Here is a 13,315-nt window from a genome sequence, read left to right on the forward strand (position 1 = left end):
TTTGGGGAAATTCAGATCAACTGAAAAGTTTATTTATCCTTCAAAACTGCATTTTGCATTGATCTGCAGTAGCAAACCTGGGCACGCAGGGAAGAAAGCATGATGCTTGGCAATTTCTCACACAGTCAGAGACTTCAGTTTTGGTCCTTAACTACAGGAATTATAAGAAGAGGGCCTGCACTTCCAAAACACCAGATTCCTGTCTTGGCCTTAGGCTCTACCAGTCTTTTCCTCCACATGCAAGAACTCTGCCTACCCAAGAGGAAACTGCAACCCTTTTGCAATTGCAAAACGAGGCTTCTCTTTGCCACAGGAGTCCAAAACCGAGCCGTAAGTCTGCTGGGATCCCCACGTGTGACACTCCAGGCACGCTGCACTGCGCCCAAGCACAGCTTCACTCACTGGGCTGCGTCCCTGTTTCGCCTGCAGGCAGCCGCGAGAATTCGTAAAAACACTTTCTGTATGTATTTCTGTTTCCCAAGTACACTTTATGAAGAGAAGCATAAATAAGTGGATTGATGCACTTTTGTTCTGCTTGGCTTTCTTCAGCTGTCTTTTTTTATTTTTGCCAGCTCAGAATTAGGAGGCTGCACGGATGCAGGCTGCTGAGACAGCAGCGCTGGCTGCAGGGCAGGTATGTGAAAAATGCAGCTTCTGACAGGGCAGGCTCGGTTCTGTGTAAACACCTGAAGTGACAGGTGAGACGAGAGCGCTGCAAAAGCAGCATTCTCTTTCTGCTTCCACTTGCTAATATGCCCGCTAGAGAACAACAGAATGTTAGCAGATATGTAACTCGGAAACACTGTTTTAAAAATCACTGTAGTTTGAAGAACCTACCCCGTATCGCTACAGCTTCATACCTTCTTCTCTAAAACCATTTTAGAAGACATTACCCTGGCCCACGTGGCAGACGGGTTACCATATGATAAGTATTTGTTCAAGACTAGCACTACTCTGTTCTTTAAAGTGCTCATGCAGAATCACTCTTGCTCCAACGAGGTCAAAGATTCAGTGCACAGGATGAATTTTTAATCTCTTTTAGGACTGCAACAGCTGTGTTTTGTTCAAGAGCAAATTAGTCAAAGCACAATTAAGTAATGCAACGATCAGCTGGGTCTTTTTCAACTACAGCGTAAAAACCTTTTTTTTTCATATGCATTTCTCATTTTTGGGTTTAGGCACACCATTTAACCGAACGAGGTCCAGAAACATGTATGTAATATAAAGCACAGAAGTAACTTAAGGCAACTGAAGTACCCCAAAATCACCTATACGCTTTCAACAACAACAAAATCTATTCAGCGTTCACGAACTCACCAGACAGTAGCTCGGGAGACAAGTCATTCCAACCCTGTTTCCCGTCTCTTTATAAAATTCCAGGTAACATTCAGCACACCTAACGAGAACCAGTCTCCCTGAACTCCCTCTCTTCACTAGCATCCCCAGCACCACAGCACAAAGCCAGCTCTCCGCTCGGACAACTTTTTTTTTTAGACCATCCACAATCCCTGCTGTGGACTCCAGCCACACGCTTTAATGAAGCAGACCGTGGTAGGAACTTCCCAAAACCCAGAGCACGCGGGCCCTGCGCTGAGGTGCCTCGGGGAGCAGACGCTGAGAGCATCAAGCAAGGGGTTAGCGCAAGAGGACTTGTTCTCGGTGAAGCACTAGTTTGCCAAAGCAAATAAGTCACATCCAAGGTCTTAGCGGTGTTAAAGAGGATGCCTAAACCGATGAGGATGAAGGTCGTAAGACGCCTCTCCTGAAACCAGGGGATGGCAGGAACGTCACTGGAAGAAGAGCTGCGTTTTCTAGCTCTTGAAGTTCTGGGAAAACACCAGCTTGGGGACACCGCGCGAGCCCGTCCCGCCCGCCAGGACAAGCCGGGAGGGGCCGGGCAGGCTGCCCCTCGCCACCCGTCCCGCCCCAGCCGGGGGCCCGCATCCGAACACTGGCACTGCCCCGCAAGGCTCGCCCTGCCAGGGAGCTGCGGGGCTGCGATTTACACTCTCACGCAGCCGGAGCGGAAACACTGCGGAGGGCGCGGGTCCCGGCAGGAGGCCTGTGGCAGAAGCACGCTACCGAACGCCCAGCTTTCAGGAGAACACCGCAAAAGCAATGAATAAATTATAATACGAGAAGGTGAAACCCCCCCAGGAGAGGCTGGGCGGGCCTGCCCGGCGCCTCCCGCCCCGGCACCGCCAGGCCCGGCCGCGGCTGGGCAGCTCCGGGAGCGGGGGACGCGCCGCCCGCCGCGGCCCTAAGGGGACCCCATCGCCCCGGCCCTGAGGGGAGCCCCTCGCCCGCCCTCCCGCCCCGCCTCACCTGCCGCCCAGGAGGCTCCGCGCCCGCTCCGCCAGCGCGCCCGGCACCTCGGCCTTGCTGAGGGCGCCGCTCCCCGCCGGGCTCCACGGCAGCGGCTCCCCCGGGCCCAGCGGGGACGGGAAGTCCCTCAGAAAAGAGCTCAGGGGAGCCCCGGCCGCCTCCCCCTCCAGCGCCATGGCGGGGCGGCGCTGGGGCGCGCTGCCCGGCCGCCGCCGCCTCGCCGGGAGCGGAGCGGGCCGGGGGCAGGCCGGGCCGGCGAGCGGAGGGCGAGGGCAGCGGCCCCACTGACGGCCCCTTTAAGCGCCGCGCAGGGGGCGTGGCCAGGCGCAGGGGGCGCGGCCAGGCGCGATGCCTGGTATGCGGGGGCGGGGCAGGGCGGCCCCGCGGCCGGACGGGTGGGGCGGAAGGGCGTGTCCCCGGCCCGCCCCCCGCAACCGCGTTCCACCCGGAAGCAGCCGTTCCCCGGCAGGGTGTGGGGGTCGCACAGGGCCCCCCCCGCGGTTGTTCCCGTTCCCGCCGAAGTGACTCTAAAAAGGCCCAGCAGCCGCGGGCCCGCAGCCACGCCAGGCTCTGGGGCCCATAATTCACTGCAAAACGCCCGCGCCCGCCCTCAGAACCGCCCCGCCGGCAGAAGCACGGGACTGTGCGGTAACGGCCTCGGCGTCTCGGCCAGCACGACGGCAAGCTGACCTGTTTCTCGCACTAGTTGCAGTTAAACACGTCCGCCACATCACCTACCACCGTTTCTTGCTCATTCACGGACACGTCTGGCTCAGAAACGGGACTGTCAGGAAACGAGACGGAACAATCTCTGTCCCAAGCTGGAGTCTTCCAGGAGAAGCGTGACTGACGGTCCTGAACCCCAGACTCACAAAAAGAACACGGCATCAACCCCCCTGTGAGGTTGGTACGGCACAGGCAGCCGGGACGCTCGCGCTGACCTCTCGCCTACGTCTTTCGGGCCCTTTGGGGTATTTACAGCATATCGACTAAAACCCCGTCCTGCCTCGCGCTGTCACGCAGCGCTCGGTAACTCTGCTGAAGTGTACTACCAAAGCACAACACCATTCTTTAATCCCACCCGAGAAACGGCAAAAGTCCTTCCCAAAAACAGGACCCCAGTTTATTGTCTATCTGGCTTTCTGATTTTTAATACCATAAAACACGGGCCTTTCATTTGCTAAGTATTAAACACATAGTTTTATCAAGGCATTAACCTGAATATTCAGTTTGGGGGGAAAATAAACCCCAAACCTCAGAACTCCTTCCCCTGCAACGATACCATCTTGAATGCTATTTCCATTCCCCATCTCCTCTTCCATATCCGAACATCCAGACACAAACAGGTGACACGTCTTACCTTCCAAACAGCAGCCGTTTCCAGTGTGCACAACTAGAAATACCCTTTACTTCAGGTATCAAGACAGCGATAAGGATTCTGTCCTTACCTTGTATCTTCCAGGGGTAACTGGACAGAACATCTTTAGAGGAGGAAGGAATAACACCAGATGCTGCAAAGCCAGGACAGGGAACACACTTCCCGGAAGCACTAGTACATGTTCAGTGAAATAATGGAGAAAACAAGGAATTGAGGTACTGCAAATGCTTGCAGCACCTCCATTCCTTGTTTTCTCCTTCTCAGACACCTCTGCTTCAGAGCGTGAGCTCATTTGGTCCCCATTCCACTGAATAAGCTAAGAAACACAGACTTCACACTTTTTTTAATTGCAAGAGCTCTCTGAAAAGGAAAGGGGAAGCCCCATTAATGCTTTCAAAACTTGATTTTTTTTTTTTTTTAATACTAGGATACTTCATAGAGAATCCCATAAAAATGAATCTAAATAAAATGAAAAAAGAGAGGGCCACTATTGCACTGTTTAAGCAGGCTTTTAATTCAGCGGTGGGATGCTCAGTTTTATGAAGGACCCGAGTGCTCTGAACCCCTAGTACGAGGACTTCAACCTAGCACCAGTTCAGGATTCATGACAGATTGAGGCACTGGGCACACAGCTACCTGTGCTCAGCAACAGAGGCTGCTGAGGTTTTCAGAGATTTCTAAGCCACTACAGTTCAGGAGATTCTTATCCCACCTCTTCCCTTTGCATTCCCAGGCTAAACTAGAGTAGCCTGTGTCCTGCAACATCCCTGCTGTGATCACTCCCTGCTGGCAGTTCCAAGAACAAAAACTGATTTTAAATAGTTGAATGATGTTGGAGAGAGCAGCCCTAGATGTGGAATGACATCACCCCTTCAGCCTTACTAGCCGTAAAATGGCTACTGATCACTTCCAGACAGATGGTTTTTGTCTGCCATGTTCTTTCCCTGCTCCTATCAGAGATCTAATCCTTCTTTTCCTTCCACACATAAGTAACGATCAGATCAAAAATCTGTATTTTGATAGTCCTCTTAATCCCAAGCACCACGCTGTCTGTCTGTCTTTGGCACCAACTTTCTAGGGAGAGCAGCTGCTACCCCCCTCTTCCCAGGCTGAGAAAAGCAAGCTTCCGAGGTCACGCTAGTGCCATCTCAGCAGGGCCAAGCGTGCAGCCCTTTCATACGGGTCAGTTCATTTTTATTCTTTCATCAGCAATGGGAGCCAAATCAACCTCCTGAGTGAATGGTGCTATTTCAAAGGTAACTTCCTAAACAACAAAAGCTCTCCCCTGAGCTTTTCCCATGGAATATCAACTGAAAGTAGAAGAGATTTATTTCATAAGCTGTAATTCCTTTCATTGTTCCAGTAAGAACCGCAGACATAAGACATGTAGCAGTCACCTTAACGTTAGAGACATCTCCAGGGACTTCAGCATTTTAGGGAGTTTCTTGCTCTCTTGTACCTTTTAAAGCAATCCCAGGAATGTGCCTCTAAGTTTCAAGAAGAAACTGAAAACGCTCATCACTGCTGCATTCTTTCCGCTCCCGTCAGAGACAACTGCCACCACCAACCTGTGTGCCAGGCCGCGGCACTAAGAGCCCACTGTGGCACCCCCTGCACCGTGCACAGCCTTCTCCCAGGCTGTGGCCGCCCTGCGCTGCCCGGCTGCTGAGGGAGAACAAGCTTCTCTGGCAGCTGGTGCAGAACAAAACCAAAGCCTTTGCTCCTCAGGCACAGGCACCGATGGTTCTGAATGGCCGTTCGCAGTTACTCATAGATCCGTATCAGAAAGAACGTGCCCATTTGTGGTAGGGAGAAGGGAGCCACTGAAGTCTGCCAGAACATGTAAACAGCTCGTTCTTAAGAGCAAGGTCCCAGCTATTTATTTCCACTGGCGCTAATACAGCAAAGGGATTTTACAAGCGAAAATTTGTTTGCCAATGGCCAAAATAAGAGCCATGCTTGGAGAAAGAAAAGCGTTCTTACACAGCTCAGAAGCCAGAAGAACGAGTGACAACAGGTCTCCCACGCTTCCAGGGCCACCGCCTCCCGAGGAGGAGGGAAATGCCAGCCAACGGCCAGCGCCGTACACAGCAGCAGGAGCCAGCTGAGCACGCAGGCATTCTCAGAGCCGTATCCTCATGTACCGAAGCAGGCTACAGCCTAAGAGAGGACTTCAACAACTCAATACAAGCACCTGGAAAGCTCTTATAGTTTATGCTAAGAACTAGGCTCTGAGACATGACAGCAAATGACCTTTAAAACATGAAAAGCAGCTACCAGCTCCAGGCTAAGGGAGTTGCAAAGGCAGTTTATTTTTACTTCGGAAAAAAAACCAAACAAGACTACAAAAAAAGAAACTTCTACCTATGGCTGGGTCTTTTAAGCAATACTATTAAAACACAGTTCATGTCTGAGCTGTAACCATATAAACGTTTGATCAGAGGAACAGGCTTGGGGCTGTGGTGTTTCGTCCGTGATCCCTTGTTCAGTAAATGCACACGCTGCGCCAATTAAAACAGAGTTGTACGTTACCTTTTGCAGGGACTTGTCTTTCCTTTCCATTGCCAGCGAATCACGTGCCAAGTCGCTCTCTGCACAGCCCGTGTCTGAATGCAGGAGCCTTTGCACCAGGTAAAACGGCGATGGCATCCTCCCATCCAACGACTAGTGCTGAAACTGTTTTGGGGGTACAGGCGATACAAACTGTACTCAATCAGATGACCAGATAGGATCAGCTACGCACACATGGAAGGAAAGGAGAGAACATTATGCATTGGTACAACTAGATTTTGTGATGCGGCACCCAGCGTCACAGTGGTTAGACACAGCTCCACAAAAAAGACGAGGACGCCCTCCTCTTGACAACAAAACTAACCAACACTGAAGCGACAATTTGTAGTACAGACGGTACAAACTGTCTGATCAGGTATGATCAGCGGTGTGAACACAAGAGGAAAACAGCAGCATGGGTACTCTGACCTCCTGCAGCGGGAGACGGTCTCAGTTAACTGGGGCCCGTTGACCAAAGGTTATTGACTTGGCTGCACAGACCATAATGTGGGAATCACTGCTCAGTGCCAATATCCCCCTTCACATTTACAATTTCCATTTTGTACGTCTCTTGGCTTTATTCTCTTATGCAGCAGAGTGACAGGTCTGAAGTGGTGCTCTTGCTATTGCAGATGTAATTTAAAAATCTGACTGCTGCTAATCATTTATTAGTTTTGAAGATTCAAAGTCAGATGAAACAAGTCTCCTTCCACACCTGAAGACTACAGCAGCATATCACTGATCTTAATCAGCTCTTATATTCCTGGCACTTGTACTGCTGCCAAAGGCCCCACAAATGACAGAAGAGGGAAATTTCATTTCCTTTCTGTCAGCCCCAGGTAACGGTCTAGGTAGACTTCTTACGTCTCCCTTCTATTTGTAAGCTCTATTTGGACCAGTGAATTCCAACTAAACGTTTAAAGGCTCACGCAGTGACTAACTCATCATCCAGAAGAATTTGTTTTGCGATTAAATCAAGGTGTACAATGATCTAAGGTGTTTAACTTTTCTAAGGACAGGAAAGCAGTGAAGATCAAAAACACTTAAAAATGAACTTAAAGGGAAACAATTTTTTATAAGAAGTTTATTTTTCTGTTGTGTGGCCGTTATACAAAGTAAGCAGCCAGAGCTGCCATTTTGTCCTTGGGTTTCTTTGGATTGAGTCTTCCTCCAGGCCTCCGGCCTTTACCTCTTCCCCGGCCTTGCCTTTTTCCTTGTCCGCCACGGTGCATGGGGTGCCTCATGGCTGCATGTTTCAGCTCCACCAGATCTTGAAACACAGGATCACAGAACACGCAGCCTGAATGCTGGGTCTCATCACCAGGCAGAGGGGATTTGGCTTTGTTAAAATCTACGTCCACAAGGGCTGCATCACACAAGTCACAGGTCTCCGGCGACACTCGAACTTTGTGGGCATTCTCAAAGAAGTGCACAATCACGTTGCATTTGTTGCATGCCATCTTCCACTTGGGGCCGGACGTCGAGTCCAGCACCAGAACCCCATTCTCACATTCAACGCACTGCCCAATTCCAAGCATGCTAAGGGAATGCTGGCACGTGGGGTGGGTGCATTCGTTACAGCCCATTCCTGGGGAAAGAAGAGTAAAACCGTACCACGAGGAACCCCTGATATCACTACCCACACTACCCAGCTTGGAGGACTCAAGACACAGGAATCAGTGACAACTTAGTATATGTAAGTTTTCTAAATCACTAAAGAACGGAACCGCTCCCCGAACAGCAACTTCCCTTTTCACAGGTTCAGAATAATCCCTTCCTCAAAAGTTTTTCTGTAATGGCTTTCAGAATTGCCAGATACCGCGTACTGTGCAGTACAGGCAGTTTGGACACTTACTTGTATGTCTCCTAACTGCTACTTTATACTTGCACTACCCACTGTTAGTGCAAGACATTTTTAATTAATTAAAAAGTGGTAATAAAAAGATGCCAAAAAGCTCCTGATACTCAGAGCTTCAAATGCACTACTTGAAGTTTTGGTCTCACAGTTACCAGACTAACTGCAACTTTTACCCCTGCTTACATCCTTCAACAGCTTTTGACACACCATCTGTCTCAGTATCGAAACACTCTCAAGACCTGGTCTTAATCTATACTCCAGTTAGCAAGGTGTCAGAATCTCAGTGGTTTTCACTGCATACTGGGTGTTACGAAGGTCACCTACTGTGCGCGCAGAAACGGGTTAACTAATAAATTTTGGTCAGCAAGTTTGATGTGAATTTTAGGTATCTGTAATCTAATTTGAACTGTACTTTATATTAAACAACAGTGATTAAAAACTACGAAAAAGCACACTGTATAGACTGCACCTAATTTATTTCAAGTGAGGTTGATCTCTGCACGTTTACATAATTCCTACCTTTTTTCATGTCCCTGAAGGGAGGATGGTTGTAACAGTATGGACAGAGTGGGTAGCTCTTTCCTCTGGATCCAGATGACCACAGCACCAGCTCAAAGTCATCTAGGGGGCAACGCAACTCTTTGTAGAGTTTAATGGTACCATTCTGTGGGAGGCTGTAGGTGTCATCACAATGAGAGCAGTGCAGACGACTCGGTTTGGCCTGGAAATAGAATACAAGCCTCCTGAATAACTGTAGCATCAAGCAGTGTTCAAACATGCAGTAAATCCAGCTGGGGCTGCTCTCTGGTTTGTGCCCCGCGGAGAAACTCCATCAGGCTTTATGTTTTAGAAATGCACTCGACAACCACATTTGAATCCAAATTCACTAATGGAAAAGGGTTTTCTGCTCAATGCCCCCCCAGCAAGTGAAATTTAAATCCCAAGCATGAGTGAACTTACCTGAATATACTTCATAAAACGATGGCATTTACCGCAGCGGGAAAGAGGTTTACCCGTGGCAGCTAAGGGTGAAAAAGACACTTCCATCAACTCATCCATACCTGCGAAAGAGATAGTCACATTTATGTAAGAATTTCAGTTCTTAAGAGGAAATCTTGCACAAAATCATCTACAGGACCTGTGAAGAAGTGGGAACGAAAATATTTTACTCAAAATGCTCTTCCCTCTTTAGGAAGATTTTTTGAATACACAGTGTTTTGCAGTGAGCATGTACAAACACACAAGAGTAAGTACCTCAGCTAGTCTGAAGTTTTTGAAACTCCCCACTGCACAGTCACAAAATAAATCTGAAGTAGAGTTTTGGAGCCATGATTCAGTCCATTTCTTTTCAGAGAGCAACTTAATTTGACTCAAAACTTCCAGTCCTGGAACACACCTTCTCAGTAAGCCTAAACCTCTGAAAAGAACCTAATAAACAAGTATTTTCTACTAGCATCATTGCAACAATTAAGCGATTATCGAGAACTCCACATGTAAAAAAGTTTTACCTGCAATAGAATCCACGAAATAGTGAAATTTCCTTTTGAAAATGTCAAGGGTGTGCTCCAGGACCTGATGATAATTCGCTTTACCCAGAGCTATTAAGTTGAGTTGCTTCTCTACGGCACTGCGGATCGTAGGAAGAACCAATTCTGCATCTAACAGAAAACCAGAGACAACAGCAGAGAAGCAGCAATGAAAGATCAAAAAATGGGGGTAGGAAACTGTCCATATGTAAACCACCATCAAAATAAACCAGCAAGTTTTAATTATTATAGTCTTTGGAATAAGTAATATTTTCCTGGGTGCATTATTTCAGACAGAAATGCTACTTATACAGTGTCGTGGTTTACGTGCTTGACATGCTGAAGGGAAAAAGGAGCTAAGAGGATGGAAAGGGAAGAGCATTTAACTGACCTATTTTGTAATAACCATGGACCAGAACAATGCCAAGGTTTGTAGGCTTCAGTCTCCGACCACTCTCCACGGTGACGTAGTTTCGCTGGCAAATGTTGTTAATGTGGACTGGAATGCTTGCATCAGTTCCTGCCACACAAAGGAAAACAATACACCCACTCTGAACAAAGAGTTTTCACTGAATTACTCATTTCTGACTTCTCTGGTTTTATGTCAAGCTATAGTGCTCCTGAGACTACCTAAAATTCAGGTACCTTTTTACTGATACCCAACTTCTAGTGGGTAACTTCTCTGTCTAGTAACTCTTACGTCCTTTGCAGTTCTGAGAAGCCTGAAACATGTTTTAACCTTTATTCTTTCATCTCTTCCAAGGAATTACTACTGGGAGGACACCTATTCTCACAATCACTAATTCTGGAAAAACACAGCGGAGTAAGAGACTATGTTTGTTCTGACTGGACAAAGTTATGAAAATGCAAAGGAAACAAGTCAGATTAAAAAAGAAAAAAGTCGTACTGTGGTAAGTTGAACAATAACATATATAAGGACTATTGGAGCCAGCAAAGCTGAAGCAGGCTGTAAAGGAAATAACTCCTAAGAATGAGGAGATGCATTTTTCCACAAAACATTGGCTCTTTCTGGCAGAGAAGGGACAAGGATGTGTTACCAAATGACAGTGCTTTGGTCAGAAACTAGGCATAAGAATAAAAAAGGAAAAAGAACGGGGAGGAAGAGACAATCTACCATCTGCTAAGAGACTACAGACATCGTGGTTTGAAGTCGGGGGGGAAGAGATCGTTACTGTACCTATTCAAATGAATACCGGAAGGTCATTACCGACAGAGAGAGATCAGAGGAGCGATTCAGACTCTGCGCTCTTGGTGCACGTATTACAGGATAATCTAAGTTAAGCAAGTTCCTACCAATGCCATGCTTTTCCATCAGAGTGATAAGTTCTGCTTCCGTCAGGTAATCAGGAGGACTGGTTTGCTTTTCCAGCAGTTTTATTTCACCAATCGGAAAAAGATCTCCTTTCTCACAGTGGGGAAGGCTCTCTTCCAACGGGATGCTGTGCCACGGCATAATTTCTGTGAACCCTGGAGTTAATGAAACAAACAAAAATAATGACAGCTTATCGTCACAGCTTTCAAAAGGCCAAGGTTTAGGTTTCTAATTGTAACACGGGCCGCATTATACAGATCAAAGTTAAGAGGCTGTCTGCCATACATGCAGAAAATCCCCGAAGCTAGGAATTCTGAGGCAATACAATATCACAAGATGGCATCTCCCACCACGCCGCATCAGATCTATTTTGTGTGTGACTTGAGTCAGGCTGATGTACGACAAAAAGTAAACGCTCTCTTTGAATGAAAGCACAGTGCCAGAATGGATGAGAGGAGCTCCTTAAAAAGGAAATACAAATAGTACGTCATATTAATGTACTAAGGACTAGTGGGCCAGCTTACCATAAAAATCTGTGGTGGTGCTACATTCATTTTACAGAGGCCCAAGAAAAAAATCTACCTTTGTGTAATTTAACACTGAAAAGTCATTTGCTGTCTATAAACAGGCTGGTCTTCATGCAGGCAAACGCGGCATTGAATCTGAGACTACTACATGAAAAAAAGACTTCTACTGTTACTGCAGTATGGAAACAACGACAAAGATTTGGTCTCTGGCCTCAATAGCTCAAAAGATGTCTTCAAAATTGTACTTCCCCCAAAGCTTCCCTTTTATGTTCATTCAATGTATTAATGGGGAAAAAAAAGTCTGTAGCTATCTACTTACTCCCTGATTTGTCTTACCTGGTGAAGTTACCACTTTTCCGATACAGGTAAAACGTTCAGGGCCAATACTGAAAGAAATGGTGGTTTGTAGATACTTGCAATCAGCGCTGACAGTGGCGATGAAATGCCTTGATATGTACTCATATAGTCGCCATCCATCTCCACCTGAGGATAAACAACATCTTACCCACAAAACTCAAGTCCTGAAGTTCTGGGTAAAATCTGCACTAAAAAGTACCACAGGAAAAACTGGTACCTAAAAGAAAATAACACTCAAAAGTCCATCCAGTTTCCCCTTAAAAATTTCCTGCCTACAGAACTGTCACATCACACAGACATGAGCTGCATGCAGACGCTCTTGGAGAAGGACGGCTAGTTTAGCCAGCCCATCTCCCAGTTTTGCAATTTGTTTGAATGAGAGGAAAAAGTAGAAAAGACTCCTCTTATTTGCTTTAAAAAAAAAAGACAGACATACAGAGAAACCCAAAATGACCTACTGATTAGTGCCACCACAGACCGCACCCTAATCTAAAACCTAAAATGGGGTCCTAGTGGCAACTGCCACACTGGTCAGCTTGAAGTCCTGCAACAGATGACTCTAAAATACTACTTATTAACACTGATATGGGTTAAATTTCAAAATAAAGTTCCTTATTCACATCTACAGATAGGAAATGGAATAGCCGAAAGGTTACACTGGTATGAACAGCTTCTAATTCTTAGTCCTGTGCTTTGCATATTTCATCTTGCTGTGTATATAAAAACATCTTACACAGCCATTCAGTGGCCTGTGCAGTTACTCAAAACTTTAAAGCATTTGGTTTTCTATCAGAGATTATTTCACCGATTCATTAAAATCCAAAGCTGTCAGTTTTCTACAACAATCTTAGCTATTCCTAGTAAACAATACAATCACTACACTTTCTTATAAACTTAAAATCCTTTTTTGAGGGATCACAGTGTAGAGAAAGGCAAACGTTACATTTTAACATAAAACCCACAAACGCTAAATGAAAATGCAGTTGAAGCCTGACTTTCAAGCACGAAAACACAATAAAATTTCGGCTACTATTCCGGGGCTAACTCCTCCTAGCGAAAGCAGGCATGAAGTTGTTAAGTTGGCTATTCCTTTTCCTCAGCAGTCCCACGGTCCCTAAATCGATTACCGAAGAGCAGACCAGCTCTGCACTTCACTGTCACTGGAAGTTCAAATTTGGATAAAGATTGCTTTCTCTTCGCTTCCTGCTATTCAAACAATTGTACTTTCTATTGAAACTCAGGGATTTTCAAACTGGCTCCTATACCTCAAGGAACTAATTTCCTCACATAGTGTTGCAACACTACTGAATTTGCCTATACCCAATTCTGCCTCCGTTGCAGCTCTCATTGGCGTGATGGGAGGATGGTCTCCTGCATCATGGCCTTTCCTTGGACGATTAATGCCTTCTGACAGCAATGCTTTTACCTGGGTGAAAGAGGAGAGAGAAAACAGGCTGGGTG

The 13,315-nt window shown here is 46.9% G+C and overlaps 2 protein-coding genes and 1 long non-coding RNA gene across 5 annotated transcripts in view; 1 reads left to right on the forward strand and 2 right to left on the reverse strand.

Annotated features, from left to right (window-relative positions):
* Positions 1-2,625, reverse strand: part of PPM1F (protein phosphatase, Mg2+/Mn2+ dependent 1F) — a 28,427-nt gene extending 25,802 nt beyond the window's left edge. For both annotated transcript variants that reach the window (XM_064466597.1, XM_064466595.1), the window contains exon 1: positions 2,326-2,625. In XM_064466597.1, coding sequence (XP_064322667.1) covers positions 2,326-2,501 — 176 coding nt within the window. In that variant the 5' untranslated portion in view covers positions 2,502-2,625. The remainder of the gene's footprint in view (positions 1-2,325) is intronic.
* Positions 2,626-2,721: 96 nt separating this feature from the next.
* LOC135315849 (uncharacterized) lies at positions 2,722-6,234 on the forward strand. The gene is made up of 2 exons (XR_010375334.1): positions 2,722-4,959; positions 5,067-6,234. It is a non-coding gene; the product is annotated as an uncharacterized LOC135315849 (long non-coding RNA).
* A 1,075-nt stretch (positions 6,235-7,309) lies between these two features.
* The window catches only part of TOP3B (DNA topoisomerase III beta), a 61,401-nt gene continuing 55,395 nt past the window's right edge, over positions 7,310-13,315 (reverse strand). Inside the window, exons 10-17 of one of the 2 annotated variants that reach the window (XM_064466594.1) lie at positions 13,175-13,280; positions 11,834-11,980; positions 10,952-11,125; positions 10,029-10,157; positions 9,620-9,769; positions 9,072-9,172; positions 8,631-8,832; positions 7,310-7,841 (exon numbers count right to left, since the gene is read on the reverse strand). In XM_064466594.1, the coding sequence (XP_064322664.1) occupies positions 7,360-7,841; positions 8,631-8,832; positions 9,072-9,172; positions 9,620-9,769; positions 10,029-10,157; positions 10,952-11,125; positions 11,834-11,980; positions 13,175-13,280 (1,491 nt within the window). In that variant the 3' untranslated portion in view covers positions 7,310-7,359. The remainder of the gene's footprint in view (positions 7,842-8,630; positions 8,833-9,071; positions 9,173-9,619; positions 9,770-10,028; positions 10,158-10,951; positions 11,126-11,833; positions 11,981-13,174; positions 13,281-13,315) is intronic. The other variant, XM_064466593.1, reaches the window with a different exon arrangement.

Source organism: Phalacrocorax carbo, chromosome 15 (assembly GCF_963921805.1).
Source record: "Phalacrocorax carbo chromosome 15, bPhaCar2.1, whole genome shotgun sequence".
Classification (NCBI taxonomy): Eukaryota; Metazoa; Chordata; class Aves; order Suliformes; family Phalacrocoracidae; genus Phalacrocorax; species Phalacrocorax carbo.